Source organism: Triticum urartu, chromosome 4A (genome assembly GCF_056163025.1).
Source record: "Triticum urartu cultivar PI428250 chromosome 4A, HENAU_Tu73, whole genome shotgun sequence".
Lineage (NCBI taxonomy): Eukaryota > Viridiplantae > Streptophyta > Magnoliopsida > Poales > Poaceae > Triticum > Triticum urartu.
This window is the reverse complement of record NC_141876.1, coordinates 50,781,796-50,801,198: the sequence shown is the minus strand read 5'-3', so window position 1 is coordinate 50,801,198 and position 19,403 is coordinate 50,781,796. Positions and strand designations below refer to the sequence as shown.

At 42.7% G+C, this 19,403-nt stretch overlaps 3 protein-coding genes across 4 annotated transcripts; 2 read left to right on the top strand and 1 right to left on the bottom strand.

The window, feature by feature from the left end:
* Positions 1 to 405: 405 nt before the first annotated feature.
* On the bottom strand, positions 406 to 4,686 carry CYCH;1 (cyclin H;1). 2 transcript variants are annotated; one of them, XR_015600254.1, is made up of 15 exons: positions 4,379 to 4,682; positions 4,182 to 4,232; positions 4,012 to 4,084; positions 3,672 to 3,790; positions 3,519 to 3,592; positions 3,124 to 3,244; positions 2,976 to 3,044; positions 2,825 to 2,866; positions 1,916 to 1,993; positions 1,653 to 1,711; positions 1,447 to 1,531; positions 1,107 to 1,201; positions 954 to 1,016; positions 797 to 862; positions 406 to 712 (listed from the first exon to the last, which is right to left on the bottom strand). XR_015600254.1 is itself a non-coding variant. In XM_087517723.1 (13 exons), exons 1-13 carry the CDS (start codon positions 4,436 to 4,438, stop codon positions 950 to 952), a joined length of 993 nt encoding a protein of 330 aa, XP_087373849.1. In that variant the 5' UTR covers positions 4,439 to 4,686. The 2 variants fall into 2 exon arrangements, 1 of the variants encoding a protein (XP_087373849.1); XM_087517723.1 differs by lacking the exons at positions 406 to 712; positions 797 to 862 and having other exon boundaries at positions 950 to 1,016; positions 4,379 to 4,686.
* Positions 4,687 to 4,848: 162 nt separating this feature from the next.
* Positions 4,849 to 7,866, top strand: LOC125550546 (Haloacid dehalogenase-like hydrolase (HAD) superfamily protein). Its single transcript, XM_048713569.2, has 4 exons — positions 4,849 to 5,131; positions 5,200 to 5,371; positions 6,248 to 6,364; positions 7,520 to 7,866. The coding sequence occupies exons 1-4, from the start codon at positions 5,022 to 5,024 to the stop codon at positions 7,649 to 7,651; spliced, it is 531 nt and encodes a 176-aa protein (XP_048569526.1). The 5' UTR covers positions 4,849 to 5,021; the 3' UTR covers positions 7,652 to 7,866.
* An 842-nt stretch (positions 7,867 to 8,708) lies between these two features.
* HOS1 (ubiquitin-protein ligase) lies at positions 8,709 to 17,991 on the top strand. The gene is made up of 10 exons (XM_048713570.2): positions 8,709 to 9,055; positions 9,821 to 10,211; positions 10,323 to 10,457; positions 10,607 to 10,776; positions 11,341 to 11,748; positions 11,850 to 12,008; positions 13,018 to 13,491; positions 14,679 to 14,810; positions 15,740 to 16,482; positions 17,582 to 17,991. Exons 1-10 carry the CDS (start codon positions 8,996 to 8,998, stop codon positions 17,745 to 17,747), a joined length of 2,838 nt encoding a protein of 945 aa, XP_048569527.2. The 5' UTR covers positions 8,709 to 8,995; the 3' UTR covers positions 17,748 to 17,991.
* The last annotated feature ends 1,412 nt before the right edge of the window (positions 17,992 to 19,403 follow it).

Sequence of the window (19,403 nt, the reverse complement as noted above, 5' to 3'; positions counted from 1 at the left end):
GCGACGCGGCTGGAAGCAGTGGGGCACCACGACGAGGAGCAGAGGGGCGTCACGGGGAGGTGCCCGGCGGCGAGGAGGGGAGGGCGAGCGACTGGGAGCAGAGGTGCCTGCCGGCGAGGAGTAGAGGAGCGACTGGGAGCAGAGGTGCATGTCCGCTTTTGCGTCTGTGAGTTGGGAGCAGTCGTCATGCATGTCATATCCTCTAGGCGGACGGGCGACCCAAACGGACAAAAAGTGAACAAAATCCATGTCCGTTTGGGTCGCCCCATTGAAGTTGCTCTGAGGACACAAACCCGACCCAATTCTTTTTTTTTTGGTGTGTGTGTTGGTGGGGAGGGGGGGGGGGGGTTGGATTTGCGCCACCAGGAAACGAACAAAATGGCAAAATGCCAAACGAAAGCGAGCAGACGAAATGTTGGAGTTATCCTATGTCACTCTAATAAAATAAAGTTACAACAAAATAGCATCCAATGGTTTACATCTCGAAGTTTCTCTCCCCTCGCGCCCAAGATTTAAGCCGCTCTAATAAAATTATTATTGAGTTACAAAATGCACAGCACTCGCTGGCGCAGGACGTGCAAGGGCCTAAAGGACGCCTCATCTGAAAACTGCCTGTCCTTGGCCAAGACTTGGGCTGGTGAGGAGATCAGCTGAGCATCACCAATCTGATGGCTGGAGAAAGTTGGAATCGAAACCTCATCAACCGGAGAGCCTGAGTAGACAAAAAATACTTCATACGTTAATTTTGGTTGCATGATAAAGTGGCTAACACACGGAGCACGGTACAAGTCCTTACCACCACACTTTCCAGAGCTAGTTCCTACACGGCATGGCTGCCCAACCGCACGATTTCTAGCTGTTGCTGCGGAGAAGGATTATGCGGGGCATAAGTTCAGATGCAAGAACTGGAAAGAACATCGTCAAACACACGTGTTGGTGTGCAAGGTACTTACAGCTGGGCATCACTGGCAGTCCTTTTCGATTTGTGCTTTGACTTCTTCTCTTTCTTCTTGTGGCTGTAGAAGTTTTCAGATAGCAAGCATGAGTACATGACGGTACAAACAATCATTGAGGGCATGCAGGCTTGTGGAGTTGAGAGAGCTTACTCATCATGAGAGCTTGAGCTTGGATCCAAACAATGCTTCAGCTTGCGATCAGCATGCCTCATTTCTTTCGTGCCAGGTAGTTGAAGCTGGCTAACCTGCATATATACATACACAGATAATAGAGGCAACGCCAAAGGTACTGATAAGGGCATCAATGTTTAAATACCCTCCTAAAGAGTGGCATATGTTCAACCACGCACCACCTTGGTTAATCCTTTTTTGTTAACACAAAGTGTTCAAGCGGTGAAATGAAACACACAGTTCAAGAACAACTATTGGTGGGAGTTTACATGATTGTGTTATAAACTGTATTTGTGCCAAGCCAGGTAAACATTCTTACCAGGTGATTGATTGAACTGATTATCTGAATAAATTGTTCGACTGGACAATCAAAGTGTTGCCTTGAAAAAACACTTTCCAAGTATCTGCAAACAATCAATGAATTTAGCAAGATCAACAATGAGTAAATGTAAGATAAAATATTGCATCGTGAAACACGGAGTTCTGACAAATTAAGGTCATAATAAACAAAGATAAGTTTACGACCTTTCAAAATCGAGGACACTGAGTGCACTGTTGGACTTGTACAGAGCAGCCAAAGCCAACTGTAAAAAATGGAACACACTATCCAATCAGATCACATAAGAAATTGGTTGAAACTCTGGGGTTTGAATACCCTAAGCTTGACGCTGAGGATTAAGCTTTCTTAATCGATGAACATTAACCAAGAAAATTATGAAAATGACAGTGATGTACTGGAGTAGCACACTAACTGAAGATTAACCATAGTATTTATAGTTTAAGACTACCTGTCCAGGAGTATAGAGAAGAGGTGCATCAGTCAACATCATTGTGTCAACCTCAGAATTCGCAGTTTGATGCAAATCCTACAATACAAACATCTGATGCATAAGCAGGGCAGTCACAAAGCTTGCATGTTTTGTTATTCATATTACCTTTCTTTCCTTCCATGTAAGAAATAAGGTGAAAGAGCTTCTTTTACATTATAAACTGGTTTTATAAATTTGGCAATGGATGCTTTAGTTATTGTTTGAGAAAGTCACACAAATTAGTTCACAATATTTATTTGCCTTATTTGCTTATGTGGCGAATTGGTGTATGACGTGTCTTACTATCTAGTAGAAAGAAGTGAAGAAAGTTAATGTTCAGCACTAGCCATAGTGTGATATAGTAAATCGATAAGACTTGATGGTTCATGTTTTCTGTATCCTTCTGTTGATGCAATTCCAAAAGCAAATGTGGCACCAACTCAATTTTCAGAACTAACATTCATGCATTATTCTATCAATGTTTTGACGGTCACCTAGGAAACCCAAGGTTGTAGATAATAGTTCATTCTTTTCCTTATTCTGATATCAAAGTATTTAAACTAATGCTTAACTCATAAGTTTATGCTAAGATCTTGGTATTATCAATTAGTAAAACCCCCAGCATTCACAGTTTACCTTCATCTACAAGTTTAGGGTTAACCAAACCAGACTTCTATCATGAACTCACATTATTTTCTCAATGATTAGGACATAGAATTTGTGACTGCCATTCATAAAATACTATGGCTATGTAAATGATTGTCAGGAAACATCGAGTAAAATATAGAACATATATTTACGTACACATGTCAGAAAAGGCTAACACAGTAAACATTTTATTAATGTGTTCTTGAACAGTATGGCAAAAGGGTGAAAGGAATGTATGACCTTCAACCGTTGATGTGCACCATTACCTGCCCTACAAAAATCCTTCATAGAACAAAAAAAAAGAATGTCATTAGCCAATGCAGCCATAGGATAAGCTAAATTATGATGGACTTATATGCTGAATATAATGGAATGTTCACACGGAACTTACATCCATGTCATCAATAAATCCTTCGATAGAACGATATGGAGCATAAACGATCAAATCAAAATCTAAAGACTGCAAGAAAGCAAGAAATTCAGTGTCACATTCTGTTTGCTTGGAGGTGCTATAAAACTTGAATATGGAAATGGCATACTTTCAGAACAATCATCTCATTATTTAGAATAATCTGGTGGTCCTGCTGAATCCCTTTGCCAAGTTCCTCAGCAGAAACGTGATTTTCTTCCACTTTGCAAGAAGCATATACACAGGTTAACCTGTGAAAACAAAATTGATTAACTTGGCCACTGGCAAATACTAACAGGGTCAGGAAATAACATTGATAGGAATATAAGACGCTACAGACACTTATACTTTTATTTTTGATTAGGATATACATATTCACTTTGCACAGAAGTATGAAGGGTCCCATTCGTTTGCCTAGTTTTCCAGCTACGTTTGAGAGGGAAGTAAATCTTAGCTGAGTATTCATAGACCAGGATTTTATGTGTTCCTAACCACAAAATTATTCATGTTATCACCATTGCTTACATAATATGCTTTGGGTGGTGCTCCATTACAGACCACTGTAGATAGAATCTCTTGAAATATATTATCGCTGTAGCCTGCAAAGCAACAACTGACTGTTAGCATTCAATCACTAAGTTAGCAAAGGCACGGTACCTTGGAAGAGGAATGCTTTACCTGAATTTTGTGGGGGAATTTGAATGCTCTGCACACTTCTTGAATCTTTTGCTCGTAAAATATCCGCATCACTTGCTCCTCTTCGCAGGATAGAGGCTTCACGCTCGAGCTCCCAACAACTGAATTCAAAACAGTAGTTTAACACTATAATAATACATCTAAATGCGAGTAGTCGAACAAACTCTGCAAAAACTTACTATTAACACTGGCCAACAAGGAAACAAGCACAACTATGAAAGAACCAAACTTTTAAGTGAAATCAGTGCATAGACATCGCTTCTCAAGCTCATGCCTACTCATAGAAACATATAGGCAGCAGAAACCATCAAATGGCGTGTACCATGATCGGGCAGAGGTTCAGGGTTCGATATTGAGCCATCAACAGGGTCCACCTTCAATCTCGTCGTCCCATACTTCACAAATTTAAACAAAGGGAACAAAAACAATGAGCAGCCACACATAAGCTAAATAAACAAGTGAAGGAATGCAATGGCGTCGGGAGAAGCCAACCTGGGCGAGGATCTCCGCTGAACGCCGGTTCGCCGTCGTCCATTTATTCACCTGCAAAGCAGAATCAACGGCATCAGCATGCCATTACCATGTGATGTCCAGAGGATGCTATAGTATAGGCTAGCCGTCCCAGGCCAAAGCAAACCCTGGGCACCAAGCAGGGAAGAAGAGAGAATGGATCGGAGAGGGAGGGCTACCAGGTCCTGCGGCTGGAAGATCCACCGCTCCCGGTGCGTGGAGGTCTGGAAATCCGACATCTTGGCCGCTCCTACCTCCGCTCCCAGCAGCCGAATCGAGCCCCCCTCCCCCCTGCTGGTGAACACCGCTTGATGGAAGCGGGTGTGGAGGGGATGCCGCAATACTATGGCGTCCTCCGGAGGACGCCGAGGAGGGGCGCGGCGACGGGCGGCAGCGGCAGCGGTGGTCCGGCCGTCAAGGGGTTTCGGTGGCGCCGGTTGGGGAGCAGAACCCCTCCCGGTCTGGTGTTATGGAGAGAGAAGAGAGAGCCCGAGTGGTGCGGGCCTGACCGGCCCGGACACGGCGAGGAACACGAAGAGCCCGGCCCGCTTGATTGGACCGGCCCAGTAGAGAACACCAGGACGGGATGGGCCTGGTCGTCTGGCCTTTTCACCACCATCCTCCTCCACGCGTTTTGATCTCGTCGTCGGCATATCCTTTCTTTTTACCTGCCCCAGCTTTGCCTCAAAAAAAAAAAAAAAACCTGCCCCAGCCGAACGCCGTTGAACCGGGCGACCAATCCCTCCCTGCCGCCGGCGAGCAATCTCCGCCACGGCCGCCGCAGCAGCAGCGAGGAGAGGAGGAGGGGTCCGGCCTTCCGGGATGGGCGACGAGCGCGTGAAGGCGGAGGCGCTGCAGATCCTGGGCCTGTTCCAGGTGCTCCCCCGCCTCGTCGTCTTCGACCTCGACTACACCCTGTGGCCCTTCTACTGGTACGCCTCGCTCCTCGGCCCCGATTCCGCTGGGTTCCGCCGGTGATTTGACGCTTTTCATTCACCAGCGAGTGCCGCTCCAAGAGGGAGTCGCCCAGCCTGTACCGCCACGCCAAGGGCATCATGTGCGCGCTCAAGGAGAAGGGGGTCGACATGGCCATTGCGTCGCGCTCGCCCACCTCCGATATCGCCAGGGTCTTCATTGACAAGCTCGAGCTCCAGCCCATGTTCGTCGCACAGGTAAACCTCGCCCTGCAGCTGGTTTTAGTACATCCTCAGCGCACCGGAATTCAGTCAGCTTGTTAGCAATCAGCCTAGTGATGTAAAAGTAGCTAAAATTAGGCATGTGCATGCGTGCAAAATGGTTCTTCGATGCACCAAGCATGGAGCACATTCGAAACGGATACTTACGCGTGGATGTTTTCATTCCTTTGATTTGACCATGAAAGCCTTGAGCTGAATGGGAGCAGAATCAAAAATGGGCAGGCCCTTGAGAATGTTGGATGCTGATCTTGTTATTTCATCTTAAGCTTAGTATGCAATAAACATGTCTCATTGTCACTGAAAGGCTAACGGAATATAGATAGAAATTGCGTACAGATTTAAGGTATGTTGATCGAGAAAGTTGACATGCCAATAGAATTTTGTTAACATCTTAACTTTAGACTTAGTACACAATAAACACCACATCTTATTAATCCTGTAGAAGAGCACTGCATGGAATTATTCATGCTCTGTTCTGTGCGAAGTCCTGGAAAAAACATCACTTGAAATATCTCTGATGCAGAGGCGGAGCGTCGACGGGACAATCCTGGGTCCTGCGCCCCTTCCAAAAGAATCTGATGCAAAGAGATGCTAATCCTATTGCTAAACTCACTTTAAGTTACCTGGCCACTCTAATCTCCCTAGCTGATCTTGCCGTGTGCTGCCGTTTAGCCCCCCCCCCCCCCCCCTTTAGTGTTCACACTCCGCCACTGCTCTGATGTGTGATCATCTATGACAATGCATGGTATACACCTCTGTCTTCAACTCATAATATCCTAGTTAAGCATGTGCACATTTTTGTAACAAAAACTGGACGTATTGCTTACTCTTGGACTCTTGGTCTGTATGAAGGAAATATTCTCCAGCTGGACTCACAAGACGGAGCATTTCCAAAAGATCCACAGAAAAACTGGGGTTCCGTACAAGTCCATGCTGTTCTTTGACGACGAGGACAGGAATATTCAATCGGTAATGTCCTAATTCTTAGTGCAGTCATCTTTATCCACAAGTACTATCGAAAAATGTTGAACGTCTTAATACAGAATATTCAGTATGTGGTCTCCAGTGGAGTTTTATTCAACTTGCCAGGTTTTGCATCAAATTTGTGGTGCATATATATTGTTGGCTCTTAGTCTGTTGATTTAATATTTGCTACAAGGTTCAAAGTTCTTCTTATGCTGTCTGGTTTCAGAGGCTAGGTTATTGTGGTTTTGTCTTACCATTGCTCTTAGGCTCAGCTGTGGTTGCTGAACTGTGTTTTGTGGTGCTTATTTTATAATTTACTTTGGAAAATTAGCCACAAAAGTGAAGTGGGTCATACAAATATATACAAACACTAAAATAGGGAAGAGTGGGTGGGACAAACAGGATTGTGAGAATCCATCTCAATGCCGAACACAACCTTAGTTTGTAGAATAAATATTTTCAGTAAGCTTTATCAGTTTTTCTCGTTGTTTTCAGGCACAGTCTAGCTGAAGCTTGTTTGGTAAAATAGATTATTATGGTTTCATCTTGTAACTGCATGCCCCAATCTGAACACAACCTTAGTTTGTAGAATAAATATTTTCAGTAAGCTTTATCAGTTTTTCTCGTTGTTTTCAGGCACAGTCTAGCTGAAGCTTGTTTGGTAAAATAGATTATTATGGTTTCATCTTGTAACTGCATGCCCCAATCTGAGTTTCTGAGTAATACAAGAATACTTTCGCCAAAAAAAAATGCCCCAAGGGTCAACTGCTGTTTTTCAAAATTTCAGTTTATATGGGGCCTCTAGTGGGAGGTATGCTTCAAAAGAAGTCATGTGATCTAGCTTTAAGATTACATAGGCATTTAAGCTGAAACTGTGTTGGTTCTTTCTTCCAAGGGAGACATCTCTCCCACACTCATCTTCTGGAAGCTCCCTATCTTACTGTGGCTGGTTTTCCTTGAACAATGTTTTCATTCAGTAAGACCGGTTCCTTGATTTGAACCTTTGTATCTTAGTCCTGCGCCAGATTTTTATGCTCCTTTTATTGTTTGGTTCTAGCTAATGGTCCTTCGGTGTGATATTCCAGTCTGTGATTATTATGCAGGTGTAAATAGTTTTTTTACAAATGATTAACTAATTTATGTACGCCTTGCTTTCAGGTATCGAAAATGGGAGTTACAAGTGTTCTGGTAAACAACGGATTGAATCTCGACATGTTTAAGTTGGGCCTCAGTAATTTCGCTACTACTGTTGCTGCACCTGAACCCACACCTGCACCAGAGGACAAGTAAACCTTATTGTACAAGTAAAAACAGCAGACGGGGAAAACGCCCATGATTTACGGATACTTGTGAAAAATAAACATGTATTTCTTGTAGTTGATTGCCCTTGCTCCTGGGCAGTAAAGCAGGGATGACTACTGCTGAAACCATTCTGTGTGTAAGCTTGTGTTACTTAAGTGCGTTCCTTGTGAAAGGAAATTAATTTGGAACCATTTGATTGACGATGTTGAAGATTGTTTGGCCAACTTTTGCTGAATGCTCATTAATTGCTACATTTTGAATATATCGCCTTCCTACCATGTACGGTTATCCCAATGTTTAAACATTTCTGTACTTGGAGGGTGCTTGGATCCAAGGGACTTATTTTAGTCTGACTAAAAATAGTCTCTTCAAGATGCTAAAGTTCCAAGCACCCCTGACTAAAAAGAGGCTAAAACTAGTCTTGAGACTAAAATGTTTTAGTCAGGGTACCTCTATTAAAATGTGTATTAGTCCTCTTTGTCCTCATTTAACTCCTCTCCTTTGACACAAGCGAGTTCTGGATTGAAGGGTTTAGAAGATAATAAATGCTCATTAATTTGATTTTAGTCTCTTTATTAGTATTTGGATTCAAACATGGATGAGGTTAGTAAGTTTTAGTCTCACTACTTTTAGTTACGGCAATCCGTTTGAATCACCTTTGTGCTTCCCTAGGTTCACGCCAAGCTTCGCTTCCTTTCTAGCTCCGGTTTGGATTAGCTCTCTTGAAACTGAATTTCAAACTTTCAATAGGATACTTTGTCGGGTTCGGTCGGTGTGTGTCATGGCGTCTTCTCTGCCACCGCTCTGACCGGCTGGGGTCTACCTTTTTTTAATGAAAAAAGGCTCGGGTCCACCTCCCAGTGATAGAAGGTAGGGCAATTTCTTTTTTTTTCGTGGATATACGTAGGGCAAATGATCGAGCAGGTCTCGGGAAAATGAAATGGGCCAGCTAGGCCGCTCCCTATCGCTTGGGCCGGCCAGCTCCCTCAAAAAGAAAAGAAACAGCAAGCAGGCCAGGGGCGACGAGGGCATCCCGCGGACCTGATCGGGCTGGAGCGCAGGAGCCGATCCAGTTGCTCGCGAAATGCCTGTTCGTCTGGTCGAGACCGCGAGACGGCGACTCCGTGCCCTAGCTCGCCTTTGACAGATTGCTTAGCTCCGCCACTGTTGCCAGCCGCCTCCCCCCGGACCGGCCGCACCGCCGCCGCGCCTCTCCCTTCCCGGCTCCACCATCTCCCTCGCCGGGGCTCCCACCCGCTCCCCCGCAAGCCGCGCCGCCCGGAGCCACGGTTGATGCGGTAGCAAGCCGTGGGTGCTGGAGAGGGTTTGCGGATGGAGGCTCTCCCTTCGTCGCCGAGGCACCCTCCCAAGTACGGCAGCGACGCCGTCCAGGTCCGTGCTTCTGTAGCAACCCCCCATCGCTCGTGGAATTTGGTCACCTACAGCTTCGAGCCAGCCGTTAGCGCCCGTATCTGAACCCTGCCCCATGGTAGAATAGCTACCGTCTGCAGATGTCGGTTTCGGTTCGGCTCATCTGCCAGGGCGCTGGATTGGTCAACAGTAAAAGGTTGTGGTCACCGCCCAAGCATGTTGTCATCGTCCTTGGTTGGTAAATGTAGTTACCAGTTAGTAGTACAAGAGGGTAACACTTGAAATGGGCCGATTTGGTACGGAGTCAGCTGTAAACATATGAATATATTGCTAGCAGTGCAGAGCACATCCCTTGTAGCATTCACATGGTTATCTAACGTCATAGCTACACAATCTGCTAAGCTTAATTTCTGCATGACTAGTTGTTACCAAGTGAATGACTTGTTTGAGTCGCCGTGAGTGTCTTTCAGTTGAAGGGATAGTTTTTATTTGTTGCGGATACATAATCGCACATGATCCAATTCGCATGTCAAGCTGCTAGGTGCTTTAACTGTTTGGGTGCGCATGTGACTTCAACATTTTATTTCTGTTTCTTATGTTTTCATAATGCTCATCTAGTAATTCGTATGGTGCCAATTAATTAAATGGCTACAAATACCAAGTTTTACTTATTTATATGTTTGTCTTTTAAACGAGCTCAGCACATAGGGTTTATTTAATAGAAGTACATTCCTGTGTGGTAAAATGTTGTGCCTAGTTGCTGAAAAATTAAATTTATGTTGGCAGAATGCTTTGGAGCAATTGGCGTCCATTGATCTCATTGAGCTGAGCAAGGAGGCTAGAATCGAGCACTGCCGTGCAACTAGGGACTTGAGTAGCTGCGGCCGCTATGTGCAGCATGTGCTTAACTCATGTGGGCATGCCTCGTTATGTGCCGAGTGTAGCCAGAGATGTGATGTCTGCCCAATTTGCAGAAGTCCAATACCTGATAATGGAAAAAGAGTGCGGCTCCGCCTTTACCACAAGTGCTTGGAGGTCGGCCTTATCTCTAAGCAGCATGATGAAAGGTTTCAGGAAAAGGAAGGCCATGGTGATCCTGTTAACATGGACGTCCAGCGGTTGCATTCCTTGTTTGATGTTGCGCTTCAGAATAATCTAGTTTCCCTGATTTGCCACTGTATCCTCTTTAGAAGGTTACTTTTGCTTTAGGCTGATAGACACAGTTTCATCTTAATTGTTTACATAGTGTCCTCTTTTTTTCCTTCTGTTACCTTGACATTTAGATCAGATATAACAGATGTTTGTTTGGATGAGAATGCTGTGTCAAGTGATCCACTTCTGGCTTTTCTTTTGGACGAGGTGGTCATCAAGGACTGGTGCAAGAGGGCTGTTAAGTCACTCATATCAGAGATAGGCACAATTTGTATCCACCAATGTTTAACTAATTCTAGTTCCAGTTACATAATTTATATATATTTTTACTAGCCTTTCATCTCTTCACTCAAGCACAGCCATGCATGTTGAGGGAGAGGCAAGGTTATATTGTTAATAACACCTTAACCATGTCTTTAGATAGATCTGGACTAGAGACGATGAAGTCTAAGTTATCCCAGATGCAAAAGTTTGCAGTGCAGCTGTCAGGGATATCCACTGTTGTTGAAGCTATGATCGCATCTTTCAGAGAGGCAGTTCATGTAAATGACCTGCATCGTCTCATCGAGAACACAATGAAGGCAAAGCAGGTCTTAATTCTGAAATCCATGGCTATTAGGGCTTTTAAGTTCTGCTAAGCATGGTAGTTGGGTTTTGCTATAAGATGATTATGCTAGGAGGTGTAGGCCCAGTTCTTTTGCCAGAATCCGACCCCTACCCAGCTTCTCCCAAAATCTTTGAGCCCCATTTGTTTTACAATCCAGAATCTTTGAGCCCCATTTGTGTTACAATCCTATCTAGTTAGACCCTAACTAGATAGGATTCTGGGAGAAGCTGGGTAGGGGTCGGATTCTGGGAGAATCCCCAGATTCTGGCAAAAGAACTGGGCCGTAGATTCATTCAGCAGCTTACTTTCTATTCATGGAGTTATTTGAATTGATTTGGATACATAGCTCAAGTTAGACTGGAATATGGACAACTACAACTACGTTTATCCCTCTTTATCTTGTCTTTCCCTTTTTGTTTCTCTATCTTGTTCATTTATGTTGACCATAACTTGTTTTTCACTGAAATGCTTTAGAAGAAAAGTAATCAGATGTCTTACACCATCATTATTTCTTCCTGAAGTGTTAATTTTGGAGTTTTTCCTACAGCATTTGGAAGCCATGATATGGTGCACCAGGCATGAATTTCTTGAGAAAGTTTGCTCGCGCCATGCTAGTTTTGCTACTTGGAGCGCTGATGTGGTTAACAGGAAAAAGTCTGCAGAAGAACGACAATGGCCTGAATTCTCTGATAAATCATCAGGTCACAACGAAGTCAACCAGGGTATACTTTTCATCGAGCAGGCACTACAAAACCTTGGGTGTCAACTAAGTTATAGGGATAATGAGGAAGGAGCGGAAATCACCTGTTTGCAGAATGAACAATCAGCATCTGAGTTCTCTTGTACAATTGATCAGTTTAGTGTCAATAGTTACCCATTTAAAAACTTGCGTGAGGCAGTTGATGTACTGTTTCTTCACGGAGGATCTGACATGGTGATTGCAAAGCAAGCAATTGTATCCTTTTTTTTTTGTTATCTGATAGTGAATTCAACATTACAATGCTACTCACAAACATTGAAACATGCTACTTTTTCGGTTTCCTTGACATTCTTTAGTTCTTATACTACATATTTGATCGGCATTGGACCAGACCAGATTCAGAATGGAGGTATCTGGTGGATGATTTTGGTGCTACATTTGGGATCTCCTGTAGAACGTTGCTCGAATGCCTAGTATTCTGTCTTTTGGACGACCACTCTTCACAGGCTCTGGAGGTAACTGATTAACACCTGTCTTTTCTCGACATGATGTTCTTAGCTATGGTGCATGGGTCGTGCATATATCTGATTCATTAAATGTTTTCTTTGTCCAAGTCAAATGGTTAATTATATTTTCCTATTTTGCCTGTGAAGTTGAGTTTTGACATTTTTTTGAGTGATCTGCACCGCTTTTTGAATTTCCTGTCTTTCATATTTATCAAAGCTATTCACATTATATGGTCACAATTGCTTCAAGCTTACTAATTGTAGAAAGACCCTTTTGGGGTGGTTGGGCTGCCTAGTCTTTGGGTGCTGAAGTAAAGTAGAACTGTTTCTCATCATATCTTTATTTTATTGTTCTGTTCAGTTGCTTTGGAGGACAATATTTTGAAAAGGAGAGGGAGAGTGCTTTCAGTAGTTCAGCTGTTAGGGTTTGTTTTCTGCAAGTCCTGTACAGTTTTGCACTCATTTTTGGACTGTAATCCCTTGAAACAAAACTTGCTTATTTGTACAAAATACATTTGAACTTCAAGCTATGTGGGGTTGAATCCCTTGGAACCAGTTTTGCACCCCCTATTAATTTAGCTACTCATACAGAATTTATATTGTTACCATACTGAATAAGCATGTAAATGGAGATGTGTATTGTGTTGAAACTGTCCCTTTAGTTTCTGCCTTTTACTTGCCCTCCACTGAATTGTTATTTCCAATATATGCTGCTTAAGGGTTAAAACTATAATTTATTTTATGAATTCCATTGAAGTGTCCCTTTCCCCTTTTATGGTGTGAGTGACATCAGAGCTTGAGTTCTACTTGTATATACTAAACCTGCATATTCACTAGCAATTTGCTTAAAACAAGCATTTGTTCTATGAATTCTAGTGAAGTCCCCCTTTCCCCATTTATGGTGCTAGTGACATCGGAGCTTGAGTTCTACTTGTATATGGTGAAAATGCTTATTCAGTAAATACTGTTCTTGTAGTCAATTAACTTCCATTGTGATGCACATCTACTCTTTGTGCAGGAGGCATGCTCTCTTCTTCCAAAGATTTCTAGCAAGGAAACACATCCAAAGATAGCACAAGTTCTTCTTGAACGTCAGAAACCTGATGTGGCACTGGTTGTGTTGAAGTGCACAGGGTGTGATAGCTTCTCCGCTACTGCAAACATTGAGAAAGATGGACTGTTATGTCTTAGTGAGGCAGTGACTGCAATCCGTGTAAGAATTGAATATGGCCAAGTAACAGAAGCATTTATGTTCCATAGGAGCTACTGCTCTAGGATAAAAGAGCAAAGACCAGCAGATGTGATGCATCATGTTGAGGTGATGATGGTTGAGTTTTGTGAGATCTGCATTGAACGAAATATTGTTGATAGAATAATTGATCTGCCTTGGGATTCTGAGGAAGAGAAATATCTTCACAAGTCCCTCTTTGATTCTGCTCGTGAGGCGCCCACAGGGCCATGTGGTAGTCTGCTTGTTGTTTTCTACCTCCAGGTAAATTTTCTGTATGCTTGCATATTCATTTTGTCATTTCAGTGTACTAAGGTCATCAGGGATTCAGGGTCACGAGGAAATGATACTGTAGGTTTATGAAATTCTAGTGTAATGAAATTTCATTAAATCTCTTCTGTTTACTCACATGCTACTTCATATATTAATAGCCATGCACATCTTTCAGACATGGAACAGATACATATAACAGTTAGAATCCAAAGCGGTTAAGCCTAGCTAGTGCAGCATTTTTTCATGAACACAGAAGTTCATGTATACTACTATTAGAGATTGGATATTGTACATGCAAGGGTGGGTGCTACTTTATTTTTTAGTTACTTGTGCCTATCGAAAATTTCTCAAAATATGAAAATATTCATATAAGAATAGTGCACCTGCATTAAATCATGCGGAAGTGTGATCACTGTGCCCTGAAAAAGCACACAAAAGATTCTAGTTATTTTTTAGAACATCGCTGGTAGAACCACCTGTCTTTCTTGAACAGTGCACAATGCATTGTATTTTTGCTGAATTTTTGGCTGGTGCACTTGTTCCAACATAGTGAATCAATGAATTTTGTAAGAATGTTCTGAGATACGGAAGTACCTAAACCGTAAATTCAAGCATCCATCCTTGCATGTAGGTTTTCTTATTTCTTATTATTAATGTACATAAATCAAGGTAGCAAAGAGATACTATGTATATTTATAGAAAATATAATGAGAAGAGATTAATCAGTGGTGTTTGATGTTACTGTTAGAAGAAATGATAAATGGGAAGTTCGTCCCCACGTTGTCTCTTGTCTGTAGGATACTTTTCTTGCTTCATACATGTGTTGTTATAATGCTTCATGGATATTTTCACTTGGTGCCTAAAAGCAACTTTTACTTTGTTAAACTCATATATGATTTTGATGTTATGGTCTCTGTAGATGGCGCTACCCTTGAGATTTTTGTATGTTGCATTTGGCTGGACTGTTAGTTACCAAATTTACACTACACTTCTAATTATTGTAGTCTAGTTGAATTTGGACTAATGGAGAATTAAATAGTGCTATTGTCAGTTTAGTTTGAAATACTACCATGGGCTACTGACATATGCACATATTTTCAACTTTTCATCATAAGGAAACATATCAGTAGCTAATTAGCAGAGGACTTTCTGTATTTTTTTTCTGGTTGCTCTTTTAGCGTTATCGGTACTTGGAAGCATATGATGTCCATCGTAGTCTTCAGAACTTCGAGCAAAACACACTGGAAACTGCCAGTGAAGAGGTTGCATCCAAAATCAGCACAATTGCTCGGTGGAGAGAAGGTTTGGTGGTAAGTACTTCCATACTTTGGTTTTGTCTCGGCATTCATGTCTTGTTTTTATTATGCTTTATTCTATCAGGAAAATGCTTTTTGATTTATTCTCTTTGTAATATATGCGTCGCAGTTGCTGAACTTGATTTAATGACTACTCCTATATTCTTTTCAGATGTCGTTTTAGAATGTGTGTCCTATTAGAAGCTTGATAGCCAATGTACTGGAAACTACTACCTCCATCCTGGTTTATTGTCCCCCTTCATATTCTATGCCAAAATTCGACCTTAAATTTAACTAACACAATGTTAATGCATGTCATAAAAAATATTATAATTGGAAACTATGTTCAAATACGAATCCAATGATATAATTTTTGGTGACATGCATTAATATTTTGTTAGTTAAAGCTCTAGTCAAAATTGGACACAAAATATGAAGGGGACTAATAAACCAGGACGGAGGTAGTATTTGGAATTGGCATGTGCACATGTTGTTACTAGATTGGTTATGAAAATATTCTTATTAAACATAATTAGGAACTGTTGGAGCTCGTTATGACTCTGCTGGACCACTCTGTGAACCTCCAAACATGACATACTGTTACTAACACGCTACCGCCTACATCTGTAAATACATAGCATTTTAAAAGGTGTACTATGAAACATCTCTGACCTAGATTGATTATGTCAAAATAGTATCAACACATTTGTTATGAAAAGTATTTTATGATATAGCTATTTCATGCCAACATATTTATTACAAAAGTTACATGCTGAAGACCGTGCCAAAGTCACAAGTGTTATGTATTGTTGAATAGAGCAAGTATATAATTTAATTTTGGATGAATGAAAGATGCCTATTTTCTTCAAGACATAATCTGCTGCACTGCATGAATTCTTTAGATGCATACACAACACTTCAGTATGTTGTATGTCTCTTTACAGGTTAAATGCCTTGAAATGCTTCCTGAGGTCCAGAGGGAGGATATGAGGTCCATCAGCAGCGGGGACCAAAGTCAATTTGCCATCCGAACCATGCAAACGTCTTCTCCTGTTAATCCTGTTGTCAAATCAGCCAGTCTGACCATTGGATTGAGCTCGTCCTTCACCCCTGCTCTTCAGAATAAATCAAACCCTCTCCACTCCAGGAATATCCATGGGCTGACTGATTCTGGTGCTCTTATCGGTAGTGTCCGTTCAGAGTTTGGCAGAAAGGTTCCATCTATCCTCCAATGTAGGCCAGTTCCTCCAGCGACACCTGCATCCAATATGAGATCCACTGCAGGGGGTATATTCCCCTCTCTGGGTCAAAATGGTGAGAATCCATATTTAAAGGGGACAAGAGAACTCAGCTTTATGAAAGGAGAGCCAGGTTTTAAAGAAGGAACCAAACCTGCTGGTCATGATTCAATTCCTATGTATTTCAACTTGGGTGCTGGCGATACACCTAAGAAAACCAACGGAACAAGTTTGGTGAGGACTGAGCGTAACAAAAACACTTTCTTTCAAGGAAAAGATTCTGTCAGAAAGGGAGAGTTTGACTTTGGTGTACGTGCTGAGAAGCCTTTCATCTTAAGTGGGACTGGGGCTGGTCAAAATGGCCAAACAAAGGTATCTGATAGTGCTGGATTTCGTCGTGAGAATCATATGGAGAAGACAAAAGTTCTAATGACACCGAACGTTTTGAGGTAATCTTTGTTGTGTACAGTTGCAATATGTTTATTGTTTTACTTGATGTTGCTTATTTAGTTACTACCTTTTGACAATTTTCACGGTAATTTCTGAGGGTTGATACGATTTAAAAGCATAGTCCCATAGGCCAAGGGTTTAGAGTAACTGGTACTTTATTGGGTAACCCTGGTTGGTCAATTGAGCAGATTCAGAAAAAAAAAAGCATGGCCCATGGTTGGTTCGGAGAATGCTTTTCTCCGAGAAGTTCTGTATGAAATTTTAAGTTCACAACATTATGTGTTGGGTAGTGCCAGTTTTACTGTTTGTCCATTTGATTTTAAATTTAAAATATCTGTACAGTTTTACTTTTAACTATCCTGGGGCTGACTGCTGTTTCCTGGTGTGGTATTGATCTTTGTTGCTGGCTGTAATAGGTCTGTCCCTTCTGTCAAGGTGGCCAGTTTGGTACCCCTTCCGTTCACAAATATAAGATGTTCTAACTTTTTTTTTCTGAATTGGATGTGTGTAGACATGTTTTACTGTGTTTGTTCACTCATTTCAATCCATATGTAGTCCATATTGAAAATATATAAACATTTTTGTGAACGGAGGGACTACATCATACCTGGTAGATAACCGCTGAAATTTTTCAGGCAGACAATGTAGTGCTGGCCTGATTTAAAAGAAATAAGTTTTACTGTACATAGGAAGAGTAAGGGCTTTGTTTGGTCACTTGCCATACTTTGCCACACTTTACTTTTTTTGCAGAAGTTGGCTAACAAATGAATATCACCGCGGGGGCCGGGGGGGTAAAGGGTAGAACTCGCCACAGCCGTGGCTTGAATCAGATCGCATCATTAAACTTCAAACTGTCGAACATGCTGAGTCAAAGTTTGCAGTGAACCAAATAGGCCCTAGCGCAGAAGTTGGGTGGAATCGATGTAAATCATAATGTAGATTCATAGTTCTAATGGTTGTAATGGATTGTGGCCTGGACTGGTGCGGTCTATCATTTGTTGTAAGGTTGCCTTCACCGGTGGTTACTTGAAAGACTTGAACCTTGTGGTGGGCACAGTAATTAACACTGAAGTGTTCTTCTTTCTCTGTTGTTTGAAGCTTGGGCAAGAAACCCCCAGTTGGTGAAGGAGCAGCCGGCCAAGGCGGGTCAAGGTGGAGGTCCGACGAGTCGAGTGAAGACGAAGACGAGGCAAGAACTGGCAGGTACATGGAGAGCGGTGCTTCCCTCATTACCCGAAGGCGACCGAGATTTTCCAGAAGATGATGTATCCTCTCAACTGTATTCCGATTCTCCAGTCTCCCTTCGAATGTAACCATTAATTTGTGTTGGCCGTGAGTGAGAATCGGAAATAATCTTGGAAATATTGCACCGCCATGGCCGCAGTGATATGCAAGGGAGCTAGAGAATGAAGAGGTGCGTGCTTGTTGTATGGGGATATAGCGTAAGGCGCTGCTTTGAGCGCGAATCTTGTGGTACATACTTATCTTTCTTTTTACGCTATGGTACACACTTCATTTGTACAGTACTAGATTCTTTTCCAGCGAAGAAAACGCCACTAGTGGTTTCTAGGGGCATCCGGTAGACGATGACGCGTGGCAACTTGAACGATTAGTGGCAACATGGAACGCGACAGAAACGGATAATATCGTCTCTGGGTAGACCACTCGTTCCAAGATGGACATGGCGGTAACAGACGATGGGATCGAAACGTCGGGCCGGCTCGTGTCCCTGCCGATTGGTAACAGACAAGGCGTCGGCGTCCTTTGATGTTGCTCATTAGTTAGCTGCATTTGGTGAAGGTTTATCTGTACTCGTTTGATTTCTGTGTGCTGAGCCTCTGGTTTTTCTTCTTCTTTGAGGGCGTGGCAACCTAGTCGTACCTGATTCTAATAACATAGTGGCTAGTGTCTGTGGGCCGCTGTGGCAGTTCATCATTTGATGTACTACTGGCCGTAGACTTTTTTTAGAACTACTGGCACTAGAACTAACTATGACGAATCGTAGTACTCACTCTGTTTTTATTTACTTTGCATATTACATTTGACTGAAGTTAAACTTCATAATGTTTGATCAAGTTTATAAAAAAAATATTTACCATAACAAATTTATATGATGTGATTTATAAATTTTATCAAAGTTCATAAAGCTTTACTTTGACCAAAGCTAGTACGTGGACTAAATAAAAACAAAGAGAGCAAAAAAAAGAAAAGTACTAGTTTATCTACGTCTCCCTATTTTGAGAAATAAATGCCTCATCAGCAGCCCCCCCATCCCGTAGAGATCTTATTATGTTGTGCATTGACCCTTAAAATACTTATTTCATGGCCTGATTCCCTAAAAACATGTTAATGCCATACGTTTTTTGTGGGTCAGTGGACAAAGTAAGATCATCTCTAACAGACTTCTTAAAAACGTGCAAATTGTAAAAGTCCGGGCTTGGCCCTTTTTTAGGCTAGACCAGAGCCCGTATAGTCGCCCGGCCCATAAATGTTTTTACAGTAGCCTGAAAAATCACCCCCTCGGGCAGTATATCTACGGATTCGCGACGAGTATACGGGGCCAAACCCTACCCCCGTGCCGCCGCAATCCCCCTCCCCTTCTCGATTTCTTGTCGCCGATGACTCCAATCTGCCGCCGCACTCCACCATGTGGCGCGGGATGTGGAGCTCGGGACGCAGCTCCAGCGGTAGCGACGACCTCGAGCGGCAGCAGTGTGTCAAAGCCGACGGTGTGAGGAAGCGAGCCGCCCGAAAGTACACGAACCGCGGCCTAGAGCCGCCGCCGTGAGACGAAGAAGTACGACCGCAGGCAGAAACGTCTGTCCTTCGGCGCGGGCAGCTCCGCCGAGGGGTCGAGCTCCCGTACGCCGCTCCTCATGCCGGTGAAAAGGGAGCCGGAGGAGCTCCCGCCGCTCCGTGC

What these genes read in the sequence shown, in the direction of transcription:
- LOC125550546 (XM_048713569.2), top strand. Translation starts at nt 5,022, where the DNA reads ATGGGCGACGAGCGCGTGAAGGCGGAGGCGCTGCAGATCCTGGGCCTG. An exon ending in AGCCCATGTTCGTCGCACAG is followed by an intron (nt 5,372 to 6,247) that starts GTAAACCTCGCC and finishes GTCTGTATGAAG; the next exon opens with GAAATATTCTCCAGCTGGAC. An exon ending in AGGACAGGAATATTCAATCG is followed by an intron (nt 6,365 to 7,519) that starts GTAATGTCCTAA and finishes CCTTGCTTTCAG; the next exon opens with GTATCGAAAATGGGAGTTAC.
- HOS1 (XM_048713570.2), top strand. Translation starts at nt 8,996, where the DNA reads ATGGAGGCTCTCCCTTCGTCGCCGAGGCACCCTCCCAAGTACGGCAGC. An exon ending in AGTTTCCCTGATTTGCCACT is followed by an intron (nt 10,212 to 10,322) that starts GTATCCTCTTTA and finishes CATTTAGATCAG; the next exon opens with ATATAACAGATGTTTGTTTG. An exon ending in ACACAATGAAGGCAAAGCAG is followed by an intron (nt 10,777 to 11,340) that starts GTCTTAATTCTG and finishes TTTTTCCTACAG; the next exon opens with CATTTGGAAGCCATGATATG.